The sequence below is a fragment of the Labrus mixtus genome, chromosome 16, assembly GCF_963584025.1.
Source record: "Labrus mixtus chromosome 16, fLabMix1.1, whole genome shotgun sequence".
Classification (NCBI taxonomy): domain Eukaryota; kingdom Metazoa; phylum Chordata; class Actinopteri; order Labriformes; family Labridae; genus Labrus; species Labrus mixtus.
The window spans coordinates 12,496,985-12,514,294 of NC_083627.1; the positions used below are offsets into that span (position 1 = coordinate 12,496,985).

Below are 17,310 nucleotides of genomic sequence, written 5' to 3' on the forward strand. Positions count from 1 at the left end.
TTTGTTGGCAGAGTTTGACACCCCAGACAGCGGATGATTTTGGGGTTCTTAAAATTTCAAACCTGCTCTCGGTAACCGGACAGCAGCGTCCAGTAGTATCTGTTTCCGCTCGTTCTCTTCTTTCAAATGACGAAGTTCCTCCTCGTACTCTGCTATCCTTTTCTCAAACAACTCAAACGTGTCTTCAGGGGCGACTGAGAGGTCGTCATCTCTGTGAAGATAACGGAATTACAGAATATTGTCAGCATCTGTTTACAGGTGGTAAAGTTGTCTTCATTATCAAAGATGCAAAACTGGAGTGTTTCTATAATAATAATAGAAGTCTTGCATTTTCCAGTTAATGAAAATCATTTTGAAGGACTACAGACGCCTGCACAGTGAGTGATTCAAACTGTGGAGAAGACCCTGAGGCTGACCCCGGGTTGTTGGAGTCTTTTCATGATGTCATAGGCTCTTGTGTGAAATGCTGGAGCTTTTGGGTGACAGCTTTTATCCTGTAGTTATCAACAGACCTCATCAATTGTCCCTGCCTTCACCAACCTTTATGGTGAAGATTGCAATGTGAAGGTCACAATTAGGCCACTCAACAAAATGTGCAGTTGTATCTTGAAAAAGAAAAAAAAAATTATCACACACTGAACTACTGATTTCACAGTCACACGGGGGGGGGGTTCTTGAACGTGCCAGACGCCCTCGAAGGGGAGCAAATCAGTTAAGACAACAAACTGCTGTAAGGTCAAGACCCCCGGTGAGGTGAGTTTCCCTGAGACAGTTTCTGAAAGTTTGTGCGGAGATTCTTTGGCTCTGCAAGCCAATTATTTCATCAGCTGTCTGGGTGACTGGTCTCAGACGATCTCGTGATGTGGAGGTCCGGGGCTGGCACGGTTACACATAGTCTGCGGTTGTGAGGCCGTTTGGATGGACGTACTGCCAAGTTCTCTGAAATGACTTTGAAGGCGGCTTATAGTAGAGAAATTACAACCGCTCTGTTATGCATTCCTGCAGTCAGCATGCCATTTACACGCTCCCTCAAAACTTGGGGGGGGGGTCTGTGGCGTTGAGCTGTGTGATTAAACTGCAAGTTGTAGAGTAGAGTGGGCTTTTATAGTGGCCAGTCTGAGGCACACCTCAGCAATAATCATGTTGAATTTAAACAGTATTTGACAGTGCTCACGAACACAGATTTAAACCTAATGCTTTGTCTTTATACAGCAAACTGCCCGACATTTAGCCACAGTGTGCAAATACATTTAGTACAGCAAACATTCATAACGCATATTAAATGTGCAGCTATAGCATTTTATTTTCCTGATGTAGGCTCTCTCTGTCAAAGAGCATCTTCATGTAACCTGTGTTCATATCAGCTTTAAGTTACACTCACTGGTCAGAGAGAGACTCTGCAGGAACAGCTGACCCAGCGGGGGGAGGAGGTCTCAACAATCCGGGTTTCCACGGAGTCGATGTTTGCTTCTCGTAACTATACAAACAAACAAAAAACAGTCACCACAGCTTTACAGTCAATATGCATTTAAACGATACAGAAAGACGCTCAAAGGTAGCTACTGTGCTAGCCTGCAGGTTGCACAGACAGAGGAGCTAACGTTAGCATTTGGCTAATATGACTACATAAAAAGTTACATATTTGATGAAGACAAACAATCCCCCCCCCCCCCCCCCCCAACAAAAACAAAACGCACCTGTCCAACAGAAAGAGAGCAACCATGGCATCACTTTGAAGGCCCTTGGCCTCCTTCAGATGTCTCCATCGTGGAAAAGCTGTACCGATGTTGACTCGTGTTTGTCCTCTCGCTTTATCTAATCTCCTTCTTGTCACAGCCTTCTCGGCCTCCGTCTTTCTTTTCTTGCCCTGTTTGTTAGGACGAGCCGTCACCAGCAACCGCGGCAGGGGTAATTTATCCGCCATCCTCCGGTAAACTTCGTCTGAGACATCAAACTACACAGTCCAACAGGTATTTCCCGGTGTTTCCTGTCGAGTAGAGTTAGCATGTTAGCATCAAGTAGAACTGCTTCCGGTTTCTTCTTCTGTCAGTTTAATTGGGGTAGTTCCATAGCGCCGCCTATCATGCTGGAGTGTAGGCTGGAGCATCAATTTATTGATTCTAAGAAAAAAAATACCCAAATTGACTAAAAAATAAACTAAATTATATTTACTGATACAGTTTACTTTATACTAAAGGATACATCGACATGCCTGCACCTTCACTCACTTGTGACTGCAGCTTTCAACCAGGAAAAGATGTCATCAGGTGGTCACCAACTTTCACCGGATATTTTGACCCTGAACCACATCTTCCGGTTGGCGGAAGAAAGAAAACAATCTATGATACAGTCTATGGAAACTGTTGAATTTCTGTTCAAATTAAAATGCATTTTGGAAGGCAGCTCACCCACCACCCACCTTTTTTTTTTTAAAGAAAGTTGTTTTCTTACATATTTGTTTGAGTTCACTTTTTACCCACGCAAACTCCTTCTCAAGTTAAATCAAGCACATGAACCCAAATTATCCAAAGAGGGTGAAATCAACGTATGTCACTTCTTTATTTTATTTTGGATACAAAGAAAAGCATTGAGATGAATTTAGGAATCTGCAGTCCGTAATATTCAAATGTATTATTTGTAAATATGCATGTATGTGAAATGTTCCCCCCATGCTATAACAAAAGCTTATATGCGTTGCCTGACCATGTGTGGACATTAAATGATTACATATAATGTTAGACAGATTATGAGATTAATTTAAGTGCAGAAGAGCTCCTTCAATTCAAGATAAATCATATTAATGTGAATAAAATCAAGTTATTGTACGCATAATTCCGAATCTGTTTCAACACAGAGTGATCAGGCGACAGAAGCCATAGCTCAGTCTGTAGGGACATAAGTTGAGAACTGGTTGGTCGCCGGTTCAAGTCCCAGAGCGGACCAAATCTGGAAATTGGTCTTGTGGCTTGAGAGGTGCCAGTTCACTTCCTGAGCACTGCTGAGTTGCCCTGGAGCAAGGCACCGGACCCACCTCAGGAGCGCTCGCTGTGGGCAGCCCCCTTAGTGAATGTCCATAGGATCCTGTTTGTGCATGTGTGTGTAGCATGTTCAACAACAGTGTACAATTTTTTTTCCCCTTGCAGGATTAATAAAGTATCTTCTTCTTCTAAATATATTGAGACTGTTTGATTACATTTTTAAAAATAAGAACTGTGACACAGTTAATGTTGACAAAATAACAGACACACACACAAAAAAAAAACAGAAGTGAAATGATTTTGTGGCTTCCTGTTAGCTGAACATGAGATGAAGCACAACTTAATTTTGGAGTCTTATTTTGAAATTCCACTGCTCTCGCCAACACACTTGTGTTTTTTGACATATTCTTGTCGAGCAAATTTTTTATCACAAATATTGCAACTAAATGGTTTCTCTCCTGTGTGAACAGTCATGTGTCTTTTTAGAGTTCCATGTTGTGTGAAACTTTGACCACAAATGGAACAACTGTATTGTTTCTCTCCTGTGTGCACAGTCGAGTGTCGCCTTAAATTTCCATGTAAAGCAAATCTTTTACCACAAACTGAACAACTGAACGGTTTCTCTCCAGTGTGGATTCTCATGTGTAAAAGTAAGTTGTTTCTAAGACTAAAACTTGTTTGACAAACTGAGCAGCTGAAGGGTTTCTCTCCAGTGTGAACTCTTAAATGTGAGGTCAAGTTTGAGCTTTGTGCAAACCTTATGCCACAGATGGAGCAACCGAAGGGTTTCTCCCCTGTGTGAACTCTCATGTGTGTTACCATCTCTGCTCTTGCTAGAAAAGTCTTGTGACAAAATGAGCAGCTGAAACGTTTCCCCTCGGAGTGAAGTTTCATATGAGTTGTTAATGAGGTTTTTATGTAGTATCTGTTACCACAAACTGAGCAACTAAATGGTTTCTCTCCTTTTTGGATTCGTTTGTGTTTCTTCTGTTTCTTTTGGGCAAAGCTTGTAGCACATCCAGATAAGCTAACGGACGTATTTTCAGTATTAAACTCCTTGTCACTTACAGGAACTTCACTGTTTTGAAGAGGGTCCAAACCTTCCTGAGGTTCACTGGTCTCCCAATCACAGTTACTATCGTCAGTCACAGTCTCAGAGGAGTGGGAGGTCTCTTCATGAGTAACAGGCTGTGAATGACTGTCTGGACTTAACTCTCTAGTTGGTTCTGATCCTCCACAGTCCTCTCCATCAGCTTCTGTTTTTGAATATTCATCTCTGGTCTGATCAGTTTGGGTTTGTTGAAACTGAGGGGACTGATGTTTCTCTTCATCATCTTCTTCTTCTTCACTCTTCACAGGAAAAAAAGTGAACTTGATGATATCAGCCTCCTCTGGCTCTTGAAGCTGCTCTCCTTCCTGACTGCTCCAGGCGTCCACTTGTTCCTTTTTGATGTGTGGTGGTTCTGGTGGTTCCTCCTGGACCAGACTGTGGCTGCACTCCTGCTGCTTTGGGGGAACGTCTTCACTCACACATTTTTGCTTGAAATCTGTGAAGATAAATCATAATTGCAGAGAACTGTTACTTTCTGTTAATGTTAATACCTCTTGCAGCACCTCGGATATCAATGTGCTCTTGGGTGAACCTTGAGGCAGGAAGCTTTTACGTGTCTTGTTTTCAATTTGTATAATTTGACATCATGGAGAGACGCTTCATTTTCTTCTCAACATATTTGTACTTTTCCACCGAAACACATGTACAGAGTTCTCCTGAATAGAAAAGAAATGTAGGAACTTCAAGAAAAAGGTAAAGAGCCTGAGGCAGGCAGTTGTCCTGGTTCATTAAAATTGCCCACTGGGATTTGAACAGTGTGCAGCCTTTTTTCCTACCAATTTCACTCCTTAAAAATACTACGCTTATCTCCAAATGCAAATTAATCCCGCAGAGGGGAAGTTCTCAGGAGATCACTCTCATTGTTTGTCTATGTGAACGGAGACTCCACAACACAATGGATTTCATAACCTTCACCGACTGACCTGAGAGTTAAACAGAGCAACAGGCTTCAGGATCGAATGCCCCCTTTTCATTTGGCATTGATATGGATAATGCAGTGCTATTTATTTAGTTATTCTTCAGTGCCCTCACATCTTGGCTACAGAATGTAAATGTGATTAAAAAGCTTGGTCACACTTTTTTTTCTTGGGGTGCCGGATAGCCCGATAGCCTCGCAGCTTAATTCGGACAGGGAGAAGAGAAAAAAAAAAGGTAGAAAATGGTGAAACAAAATACAGACGTCCAAAGTAACAAATGTGAGAGAGGAGAAGAACGACATCTTTGCCACACAGAGAGAGAGAGCCAGAGTGGAGGAGCAACATCTGGAGACATGCAGCGACGGCTGTGTTTGTTTATGACACAGGCGGAGTCAATCTGCACGACGACTCTTGTGAGTTTACCGAAAAAATAGATTGAAAAAAAATAACAACTGGAAATAAACACACGGCGGGGCTTGAGCTCTGCAAGAAAATGATCTGACTCCGGCGAAAACTTTACTGACAGAAACGTGTACCTGACGAACATAGATCTATTCATCACAAGCAAGAGAACATCTTTTATTCACGTAAACAGGAAGCAACCGTTTGTTTTGGTGCTGTTTCAGAAGATAAGAGTGACAGGACGGCTCTGTGCATGTCAAAATGGTTTTATTCTGATTCAATATTTGATGCATGTACTCACGCGTTGTAATCGGATCACTTTATTCAGCGTCCATGTAAACGGAAGTTTGGAATCCCAAAGCGCACTGATGAAATTTTGCACAAGAAAATATAGGAATCATTGGAATTTGCCTCATGTTGGACCTCAGCCTCGAGCTTTCAATCTCTTTCTTTCTCTTTAAACATGATGCCCTCCACACCTCATGTTCTCTCCCATACCGATTACACTGTGGTTTTTACTGCCACACATTTCATCACCACACTTGCCACAAATGCCCAAATAATGTTTACCCACAAGCGTTACCTGTGGCCTAACTTTATGCACAACACAAGCCAAGGCTCCCCCTGTGTTCAGTATCAGAACTGCACTCTGAAATATTCACATCGATCACACATTTTGGCTCCAACAACGACGGCAGCATGTCATACTCGGTTATTTCCGATGTTCCCACGGGAGGCAGAAGATGTCAGCTGGCCGATCAACAGTTTAAAGTGAGAACAAGGATAAATCTGTACAGACCTGATCTGTGTGCCAGGACTTCAGGCTCGTAAACATGATCCTGTGGTTTGTGTTGATCTTCCTTTAATCGACTGAGCTGCTCCTCGTACTCCGCTATCGTTCTTTCAAACAGCTCAAATATCTCGTCAGCAGCCGCAGTCAGTCTCTGGTTGACAAAAGATCTCAGTGTCCTGATTTTAGACATCTTCCCACAATCACTTTGTTCTCCTGAAACACTCCTTTAAGACAGTATCTGTAAGGAGTTAGCCTGTTAGTAGCTTCGTTGGGCACCAGGAGAAACTTTAGATGTTAGATACTTGAATAGAAAATAATCTATTACTACATGCAGACATGTTTTCTTTAAATAGGTGTGTTGTTGTTATCTCTGTTTAGCCGTCTCCGTCTATTTCCTGATTGCAGGCTAACGCTGGGCTAACGCGTGTAGCGTTGTTTGTTTACAGGAGAAGAGTCTGCAGTCAGGGAGACACCCAGTCTCCTAACCTTTAAACTCTACATGCAGTCCACTAAACGGAGTTCGCTTAGTACCTGTGGGTTAAGATCGTTCACTGCGACTGTTTCAGTCAAGGTGTGGAGGAACGGAAACAGTTGGCATTTTCTTCTTCGTCTCTAGTTTAATGGTGGATCGCAAACGATGTATGAAGATGCACACCGCCACCTTCTGTACCGGAGTGTAAAAGCATCAGAGATAAAGATAAAGATAAAGATAAAGATAAAGATAAAGATAAACTTTATTGATCCCCCGTGGGGGAAATTTGTGCATTACAGCAGCTCAAGAAAACAGGAGACTGGAATATAATTATTAAAAATAAAAATAGAAGTTAAAAATCAAATCAAACATATTTACATCAGTTAAATAAAAAAATACAATAATGGAAAATTACACAGTAACAACAGTGGAAAGAGTTATTGTTATTAAAAAAACACACACGTGTGTAGCATTATTGAAATGAGTCATGAGGTGGTGATGCTGTTAAAGAGTCTGATTAAACAGTCTGACTGCAGATGGGGTGAACGACCTGCGGTAGCGCTCTGTCTTGCAGGGTGGGTGTCTGATGTACTTCAGATTCCATTCTGAATAAATATTGCATAAATCCTCTCTTGATGAGGGGGGTAATGATTGATGAACACCACCTCCCTCATCAAGAAAGGACTGCAGAGGATGTACTTCCTGAGGCGGCAGAAGAAATCCCACCTGCCAAAGACCATGATGGTGCAGTGCCATCATAGAGTCCATCCTCTCCTCCTCTATCAGTCTGATAGAGGATGAATAGAATAGAATAGAATTACTTTATTGATCCCAAACTGGGAAATTGTGGCGTTACAACAGCAGGTTATCCAACACACAATATGAGTAAAAAACACAATGTTAGCAAATCTAAACACAATATAATATTAAATACAAAGTAAATAAGTACTAAAAATATCAAAACTAAGAATGTGAATATATACAAGCAGGATTTAACTAAGCATTACTAGTCTTAAATAGGAAGATTAAATATGGAAGATTGAATGTAAATGTGCAAAAACAGAGTAGTAAATGGACAGTATTGACACAAGTTAAAGTGCATGAGTGTAGACATATAATAAGCAGAAACTATACAATATAACGGCGAGTAGACAGACAAATGAAGTGAACATGAGTGCAGGGATAATTTGTAAACGTAACTTGTGCAGAACAGATTACAGTATGGAGAGACAGATATTATCATGATGATACGCTGCAGCCTGCGTCTGTCCTTTGCTGTGGCTGCAGCGTATCGTCCGCTCTGCAGAGAAGGTGATTGGCTGCAACCTGCCGTCTCTCCACGACCTGTACCCCTCCAGGACCCTGAGGCGTGCAGGTAAGATTGTGGCCGACCCCTCTCACTCCGGACAGGGACTGTTGGAGACCCTCCCCTCTGGTAAGAGGCTGCGGTCTCGCCACAAGACCAGTTTCTTCCCCTCTGCTGTCAGCCTTAATAATCTACCTCAGTTAGGGTAAAGGATTTCAAAGAGAAGTGCAGAGTGTGAAGTTTATTTTTTAGAATGACCTTTGTTTGTTTGTTTTCCTCTAACAGCTACCCAGGAACACACTCCTTACCAGTAGGTGGCGGAAATGCACCAATTCGTTGTTTGCCAACCTCCATTAACCCTAAAAGAAGAAGAAGAAGAAGAAGAAGACGAAGAAGAAGAAGAAGAAGAAGCGGAAGAAGTTGCGCGATGCTAACACACTAATTCTCGCTACTTTCACGTTCAATCAAAGTGAACTAAAGAAGCCCGTTTGTTTGGATTAACTTGTTACACTTTAATCCCGACTTGGTTCTTGCTTCGTTGTTACATTTACTTTAAATTGTTCAACGTTTGGTGTGAATCCTGGAGCAACGCGAAGCTAATGCAGTTAGCTTCAGCGCGACCAAACACGTGTTAACAAAAAGCAAACTTGCAGAGAGATCCTGTGAAGATGTCTAAAATCCAACTGCTGAGATCTTTTGTAAACCAGAGACTGAATGCAGCTGCTGAAGAGATATTTGATCTGTTTGAAAGAACGATAGTAGAATACGAGGAGCAGCTCAACCTCCTGGACTCCTGTCAGAAACACGATGTCGACTTGCACGTTTCAGGTTTTTATATTTATTTATGTTTTATTAATATCACTTTGAGCTGCTTCTATATGTTGTTGACAGGTTCATTAAGGTTTGCAAAATGTTCGATTCTTTGGATACCTCGTGTTTTTAAAGGAAATGTTCTCCATTATTTGAATGATTTCATTTCATATTTGATTTATTTATTCGCTCAATTCAGTGTATGGTTTCAACACCATAATACACAACAAAATAGTATTTTCTCATAATGCTGAAACACTGTTCATGATCGATAAGTATCGGAAAGTGTTGAAGCTTTAAAACAAAAACACCATCTTTTTTCAGAAGACCGGTGTTTCGACAGAAGAATGAATCCATTTCAAAGTTGCAAGCAAACTCTTCACACACTGTTTACATAAAAGAAAATACATTACCAAAAACTAGAGCAACAACCGCTCTCCTTGTTTTGTCAGGGGATTCAGTTCTTTGTGCTATGAGTTCAACACAACAGGAAAACAGCAACAAAGCATAATTCTTCTTGGTTGCTCTCATTTGTTTAGTCTAATGATTGACGTGTTTCAAACAATAGCAGCATCAGTTGATTATTGGAGGGTTTGACAAACCACAATCAGAGGTTTCTGAATGTTGCAGCAACAACACGTGTTAAAAGATTTCTCACAAATAACTATTTGTACAGTTTTTTCATTTCACATATATGTGATTAATATATTTTGACATTATAACTGATGTCAAAGTCACTGTTGATTTGTGCTTGCAGCAAACTACAGTTTTCAAAGAGTTGTAAGTTTAATTTTTTTCCACAGAAGTCCAGCAGCTGAGGGTGAGAAATGAAGAGGAGGTTCCCTCTGAGCAGCAGGCGAGGAGCTCCAGACTGGACCAGGAGGACCCACCAGAACCACCACAGATTAAAGAGGAACAGGAGGAGCTCTGGAGCAGTCAGGAGAGAGAGCAGCTTCAAGGGCCAGAGGAGGCTGATACCAGTGTGGTCCCTTTTTTTCGTGTTCCTGTGAAGACTGAAGAAGATGATGGAGAGAAACCTCAGACCTCACAGCTCAATGAAAACAAACCGGAAGAGAGCAGAGATGTAGATAATTTGAACACAGAATCTGATGGAGAGGACTGTGGAGGATCAGAACCAGACAGAGACTTTAATCCAAACAGTCATTTACAGACAGTTTCTCTTGAAGACACTTCACTCCTTACTGGATCTGATACTGATGATAGTTGTGATTGGGAGGAGAGTGATGAACCTCAGGAAGGTTTGAACCCTCTGCAAAACAAAGATGTACCTGTAAGTGATATGAAATGTAATACTGGAAATACATCAGTTAGCTCTTCTGGATGTGCTACAAGCTTTGGACAAATGAAACCACTGCAGAAAAACAAATCAATCCATACAGGAGAGAAACCATTTAGTTGTTCAGTATGTGGTAAGAGGTTCACACAAAGTGGATCTCTTAAAATGCATTCTTTTGTCCACACAGGAGAGAAACCATTTAGTTGCTCAGTTTGTGGAAAACATTTTATAAAAGGTGGAGATTTGAAAAGACACTCTGTTGTCCACACAGGAGAGAAACCATTTAGTTGCTCAGTATGTGGTAAGAGGTTCACACAAAGTGGATCTCTTAAAATACACTCTTTTGTCCACACAGGAGAGAAACCATTTAGTTGCTCAGTTTGTGGAAAACATTTTATAAAAGATGCAGATTTGAAAAGACACTCTGTTGTCCACACAGGAGAGAAACCATTTAGTTGTTCAGTATGTGGTAAGAGGTTCACACAAAGTGGATATCTTAAAATGCACTCTCTTATCCACACAGGGGTGAGACCGTTTAGTTGCAATTTTTGTGATAGAACATTTACTCGGAAGCCTAGTGTCAAATATCACAAGTGTAGGTCTAAGATGGCCTAGCGGTTAGGTCAGACCTGCGGCTGGGACTCGTTCCCTACTATCTCTCCTGATTTCCGATTCTATCTATTTCTCGAAAAGTACTGTATGTTGGCAAGAGCAGAAGAAATACACAAAACTTAGTCATACTCATTGAATGTTACCTTATAGTACGCAGGCAAAGTCCAACATTTACTGTTTTAGATTATGATTTAAACAAAGCTCTCATGATCAACTTTGACTTTTTAAATAAATTCAAGTTCACATTTTGTTGTTGAGAGACATGCTACTCACACACGTGCACAAACAGGACCTATGGACGTTCGTTGTTGGAGATGTCGGGCTAGTGAGGGGGCTTAGTTCCCACATGCTTGATCTCATCAGCTGTTCTGGTGTGACCCCTCTGCATTGTGTTGCATCTGATCTGTTCATATCCGACCTTTAGCTGTTGTCTTTCGATGCCAACTCATCAGTGTCAAAAACAAACCCACCTTTACCATCACGTTCTGCATTATCAAGATGAATATTGATTGATCTGCTTTATCCAATGAGCCCCCAAAAAGTACATTTGTCCACTCTACTACTACTGTAACTCTCTCCTCTCTGGTCTTTTTCAGCTTCTCCTTAAACTTAAACTGGACCTTTTTAGAAGAGCTTATTCGTTATCATCACGCCCTTTCTGCCTTTTTTCTTTTATTGTTGATTATTTTTCTTGTACCATGTTATTGTGCTGTTTGCATTGTTGTATTTGTGAGGTGGCCTTGAGTGCCATGAAGGGGTACCTTTAAGAAAACGTATTATTCTCAACAACAACAATGACTTGACTGTTTCCTAATTACACATTACACCTCTTGTTCAATAAATCTCTCCTCCTGTGTTTTAAATTAGATTTATAAACTGATTCACAGAGTTACCTAAGGATGGTTTTAGATTGTTCAGGCCTGTCCTCAAACAGATGCTACTCAGATACATCATCTTCAAGAGTTGTTTTCTGTGATTATTCTTAAAGTTGGCATCTTTAGCCTGTGATTAGTTTGTAGATTTAATGTAATATTTTTTTGATCAAACAAGACGTGTCTGCTCTTAAGTTTATTTTTCTTGTACCAAGACGACAAGGTTTTGTTTCATGGTCTCTAAGCTTCTAACATGGGTAGTTTTTGAATAAGTGTATGGTGAAGGCCAAAAGGGAAAATAAAACTGTCAATAGTTCAAAAAAGTCTGAATGCTTAATTGGATAATATTGTAATCTGTTCACCGCTGGACTGATGTGAATATTCATTGTGTGTGCTTGTGTAAGAGAAATACAAAGAGAGATGGAATACATTTATAATAATAATACATTATATACATATACTAAATGACTTTAGTAAAAAGTACTACATAATGACTGGATTTAAAGCCCTGCATGAAATGTCACTTTATTAAAACAGTATAAAAGTTAAGGAGGACTATTTAACTCTCCAGTTTTCTGATAAAGAAATGTAACTATGGGGGATGAATTTGATGTATTTCCTTTTTTTAGTAAAACTAATCAGTTTTGTTGTTAAGTCAGAACAGAAGGAGAACAGGGGGAAATAACAAAGAGACATAAAAGGTCTGGTTGATACACTTTACCAGCTTCGTATAAAATACAGTAAGGTCAGACATCAGTTGGGATGTCTGAAGGAATATTTTTGAAGTAGTCTGTAAACTGTGACCAAAAGGGACAGAAGAAACACAAACGAATCCAAATGGGAGAGAAACCATTTAGCTGCTGATTTCCTGCCGTCGTTGAACTGACAGAAGAAGAACCCGGAAGTAGTTCTACTTTGTGATGCTGACATGCTAACTCCTGCTTAAAGAGAACACCGGGAATAAACCTTTGTGACTGCGTGGTTTGAGGTTTCAGCCGAAGTTTACCGGAGGATGGCGGATAAATTACCCCTGCCGCGGTTGCTGGTGACGGCTCGTCCTAAAAAAGAGGGCAAGAATAGAAAGACGGAGGCCGAGAAGGCTGTGACAAGAAGGAGATTAGATAAAACGAGAGTCAACATCGGTACAGCTTTTCAACGATGGAGACAACTGAGGGGGCTCAAGGGCCTGCGAAGTGATGCCATGGTTGCTCTCTTTCTGTTGGACAGGTGAGTTTATGTTTTGTTGCGGTGTGGGGTTGTTTGTCTACATCAAATATGTCGCTTTTCATGTATTAAAAGTATTAGCCCAAATGCTAACGTTATCGTCTCTGTCTGAGTGAGCTAGTACATTAGCGACCTTTGAGCGTGTCTCTTTTTGTTTGTTTGTATAGTTACGAGAAGCAAACATCGACTCCGTGGAAACCCGGATTGTTGAGACCTCCTCCCCCCGCTGGGTCAGCTGTTCCTGCAGAGTCTCTCTCTGACCGGTGAGTGTAACTTAAAGCTGATATGAACACAGGTTACATTACTGCTCAGTCAGGGACATGAGGAACAAGAATCCATTGAAAGTTTTTTTTGTCACCTGTCACAGATTTTTCAAAATAAAATAATCAAAATGACTAAAATATCAAAGCGTCACGATGCAATTTTAACAGATTTTACCTTTTAATTATCTCAACATTTCTACAGTAAAATCTGCTGAGAATTCCCACGACTACAGTCAGGGACACGAGGAACAAGAATCCGTTGAAAGTGTTTACTCACCTGTCACAGACTTTTTCAAAATAAAATAATCTAAATTATTATCTTAATAATAGTGTTACTAAATGTTTTTGCTACACTGTGGATAAATGTTGGTGTGCTGTGTGTGTATCTAGGGACAAAGGCATTGAAATCTACACTGGAAAAAAAATCTAAACACAACACTTGGTTTAAATCTTTGTTCATGAGAACTGTCAAATGCTGTTTAAAGATAATATGGTTATTGCTGACAATATTCTGTAATTCTGTTATTTTCACAGAGGCGACGACCTCTCAGTCGCCCCTGAAGACACGTTTGAGCTGTTTGAGAAAAGGATAGCAGAGTACGAGGAGGAACTTCGTCATTTTAAAGAAGAGAACAAGCGACAACAGAAACTACTGGACGCTGTTTTCAACCCTGAAGTCTGTTTACACAGAGCAGGTTTGTACAGTTTATTATTTATTAAATATCAATTTGAACTTTTAAGAACCCAAAAACTGTCCTCTACGTCAGGGGTGTCAAACTCATATTTGGTCGGGGGCAGGATTTGTTCAAATGAGACCACCGGAGTGTTTTTGCCATAATCATTACGACTCAACACGTGGATGTATACTATAGGCTTCTGTATGATTCATTTATTTTATATCATTTTAAGTAATTAGTGAGAAGAGAACTGCATGTTCCGACACATACATGTAAAATGACATCACGCAGTACAGAGACAGTAACATCTGTCCGGTTGCGTTCAATGGCGTTGAAGTAAAAGAAGGAAAGAAAACCCTCGGTGCTCAAACAGACAGATGCTGAATGTGCCGAAGTAGGAAGGGTGAGACAGATGTGAGAGAGATAGAGAGCACCTTCGGAGCAACCTCAGTTCTTGTGAGGTTAAACTGTGCAAGCAGGAGCAGGTTTCCAAGGCTTTTATAACCTGGCCTGCATCATGGGGGACCCGTGAGGATTTACCTGAGGTCTCCTCCAATGAGGATAGAGAAGCCAGACTCCCCTTTTTCTCACATCTAGTTGTGAGGTGCTGCAGGGGGTGCTGGGGGTAAGAGTCCTTCAGGTCTCTTTGTCCTTTTCCTTCCAAATATACTCAAGGCAGGCTTTAGAAAGGGGCTGCAGGCCTGAGTCCTTTGTCCAACACATGGCTGGTCCAAACGCTGTACACCGATTCAATTGAATATTTGTTCTACCAATCAATGCATCGATGTGGAGTGATGGATCGTTAAACCCCTAGGTCCCCTAAGTACAGAAAAGGCTGCACTTTATATCTGATTTAAAGCCATATACTGCTTACTTCTTATTCCTGACACCAGTATGAGCTTTCTGTCACTCGCTGCCTTGAAGTGCAGAGACTCCGCCCACTGTGACATCTCATGCTCTATAAAGTAGTCCTATCAGTTGTTTAATCTGAATAGGAAATTCAGGTTTTCATAAGCTTTGTGTTTCACTTTTTTCACAGATGTCCAGCAGCTGGTGGTGAGTCAAGACGAGGTTTCCCCTGAGCAGCAGGAATTGAGCCCTAGACTGGACCAGAACGACCCACCAAACTCACCACAAATTAAAGATGAACGGAAGGAACTCTGGGGCAGACAGGAAGGGGAGCTTCAAGGAGAAGAGGAGTTTGGTATCAGCATGTTAAGATTCAAACGTATCCCTGTGAAGAGGGAAGAAGAAGATGGAGAGAAACTTCAGTCCTCACAGCTTCATGAAAACCAAACTGTAGAAAGCAGAGACACGGAGCATTTAAAAATGGAAGCTGATGGAGAGGACTGTGGAGGACCAGAACCAGACTTAAATCCAGACAATCATTTACAGCCAGTTACTCCTGACAAGACTTCACACTTTTCTGGATCTGATACTGATGACAGTGGTGATTGGGAGGAGAGTGATGATCCTCAGGAAGGTCTTCATGCAAGAAAAAAATTCATCTGTTCAATTTGTAAAAAAAAATTTTCTTCAAGAGCGGCTGTTGTGAAACACATGAGGACTCACACAGGGGAGAAACCCTTCAAGTGTTCATTTTGTGGTAAAAGATTTGCACAAAATGGACATCTGAAGTTCCACATGGCTGTTCACACAGGAGAGAAACCATTTATGTGTTCAGTTTGTGGTGAAAGATTTGCACGAAATGGAGATCTGAGACGCCACTTGGCCGTTCACACAGAAGAGAAACCATTTAGTTGTTCAGTTTGTGGTAAAAGATTTGCACAGAATGGAGATCTGAGACGCCACTTGATTGTTCACACAGGAGAGAAACCATTTAGTTGTTCAGTTTGTGGTAAAAGATTTGCACAAAATGGACATCTGAGGCTCCACTTGATTGTTCACACAGGAGAGAAACCATTTAGTTGTTCAGTTTGTGGTAAACAATTTACACAAAATGGACATCTGAAACGCCACTTGGTTGTTCACACAAGGAATAAAACATTTGGTTGTTCAGTTTGTTGTAAAAAATTCTCTCGACTTGATTGTGCCAAACGTCACAGGCTTGTGTGTGAAAGAAGGAAAAATCTAAATGCTTGATACGCCATTTAATTCCTGTAGGAGGAAAGCACAAAAGGTAGACTAACATCTTAACGATGGTCAGATTTCAAAATGAGTCTTCTTTCGGTTTTATCTTTTCAGCATACAAAGCCACATGATTAAATAATTCTGCTTTATTTTGTCTAAAATAGTTGTTTTGCATGCATCGTTACTTGTTTCTGCATGCAGAACCAAGATGTCAAATGAATGCTGAGAGAGTTTTTGTTGCTTAAATCAGTTTTCAAGTTCTCATCTTTGTCCTTTGGACTGTTTACATACAACAACCTTTCAAGAAACCACCCATACATGTTCCCCTGCCCCACTCAGAAAGGTCATTTTAGGTAGGTAGAAGAATGTATCTTCATTTTGTCAGTCATTAAAAAATGTTTCGCACTACTGCTTTGTACATAAAAAAGCACTTTGTTATAAACATAAAATAAACGATCTTGTTTGCAATATTTCTAAAATTGTGTTTTGTAAATAGGCACATTTGTCATGATATTTACTGACCTGCTTACACCGTGCTTTAGTAAACATTTCAGTTGTTCAAGAAAAAAATCCAACAAGAGCAGAGGTTGTGATACACATAAGGATCCAAACAGGAGAAACCTTTTAAGTGTTCTCTTTGCAGTACAGGATTTGCAAAACAAATTGGAGATCTGAGGCGACCTTTGGCTGTACAGAGATGAGAGAGACTATTCAGATGTTCAGTTTGTGGCAAAAGATTTGCACGCCATGAAACTGTGACACAAGACTTTATTCATGTTCATTTATTTGTAATAAAAGGTACACCCAACCACATTTGGTCAAATATCACAATTGGGGTAAAAAGCAACAGAATATGATGAACCTACTCTGTATGAAAGCCATCATGAGATAACCTTTTATGTGACTGATGACATAATGGATGTTACAGAAGAGGACTGCACACTCAGGGCAGGACTTGCATGCCGGTAATGCAACACATACGGATGTCAACCACCAATAAGCCCCACAGAAGGAGGACGACGAGTCAGACTGTTGGGAGAGGTGAGTCTGTGTGGGGATAGGAGGCCGGAAGAGGGAAAGATGGACGATGCGTTTGAAAGAAGTCACGCTAAGAAGTCAGGAAGGAAAAAGAGAGAGCGATTGATAATGTGCGATGTGATACAACTTAATTAGCTGGAATAAAACTGAATGGAACAAACAGATCTGGAATTTTGTTGGACAAGCATGAAGAGTGTAGTTGGGTGCACGAAAAGCGAGGGGATGTCAGTCATGTATGTGAAAAGAGTGTTGTTGAATGTGTGTCAAAGACTCGGTATAAGAGGGCACATTTTTGCAGAATTCAAAATTTCTAGATTAAGACACAGTTGAACATGTCATGTTTCATTGTTTAAAACAAACAGAAAGCTTAGGAGATGTAGGATGGAAGTATTGACTCATAGAAATAAATGAAGCATTGAAGAAAGGAAATATAATCCCCGTTTGAGT

General features: G+C 40.7%; 2 protein-coding genes across 5 annotated transcripts in view; one reads left to right on the top strand and one right to left on the bottom strand.

Moving 5' to 3' along the window:
• Positions 1-58: 58 nt before the first annotated feature.
• Positions 59-6,803, bottom strand: LOC132990804 (zinc finger protein OZF-like). 2 transcript variants are annotated; one of them, XM_061059257.1, is made up of 5 exons: positions 6,208-6,803; positions 4,047-4,525; positions 1,698-1,987; positions 1,382-1,477; positions 59-211 (listed from the first exon to the last, which is right to left on the bottom strand). In XM_061059257.1, exons 1-3 carry the CDS (start codon positions 6,389-6,391, stop codon positions 1,955-1,957), a joined length of 696 nt encoding a protein of 231 aa, XP_060915240.1. In that variant the 5' UTR covers positions 6,392-6,803; the 3' UTR covers positions 59-211; positions 1,382-1,477; positions 1,698-1,954. The 2 variants fall into 2 exon arrangements, with proteins under 2 accessions (XP_060915240.1, XP_060915239.1); XM_061059256.1 differs by lacking the exons at positions 59-211; positions 1,382-1,477; positions 1,698-1,987 and having other exon boundaries at positions 2,558-4,525.
• Positions 6,804-8,528: 1,725 nt separating this feature from the next.
• LOC132990794 (zinc finger protein OZF-like) overlaps positions 8,529-17,310 on the top strand; it is a 36,330-nt gene continuing 27,548 nt past the window's right edge. The window contains exons 1-4 of one of the 3 annotated variants that reach the window (XM_061059232.1): positions 12,480-12,797; positions 12,962-13,057; positions 13,592-13,752; positions 14,774-15,217. In XM_061059232.1, the coding sequence (XP_060915215.1) occupies positions 12,583-12,797; positions 12,962-13,057; positions 13,592-13,752; positions 14,774-15,217 (916 nt within the window). In that variant the 5' untranslated portion in view covers positions 12,480-12,582. Of the gene's footprint in view, positions 8,808-12,476; positions 12,798-12,961; positions 13,058-13,591; positions 13,753-14,773; positions 15,218-17,310 lie in introns of those variants that run through there. The other 2 variants (XM_061059235.1, XM_061059233.1) reach the window with 2 other exon arrangements.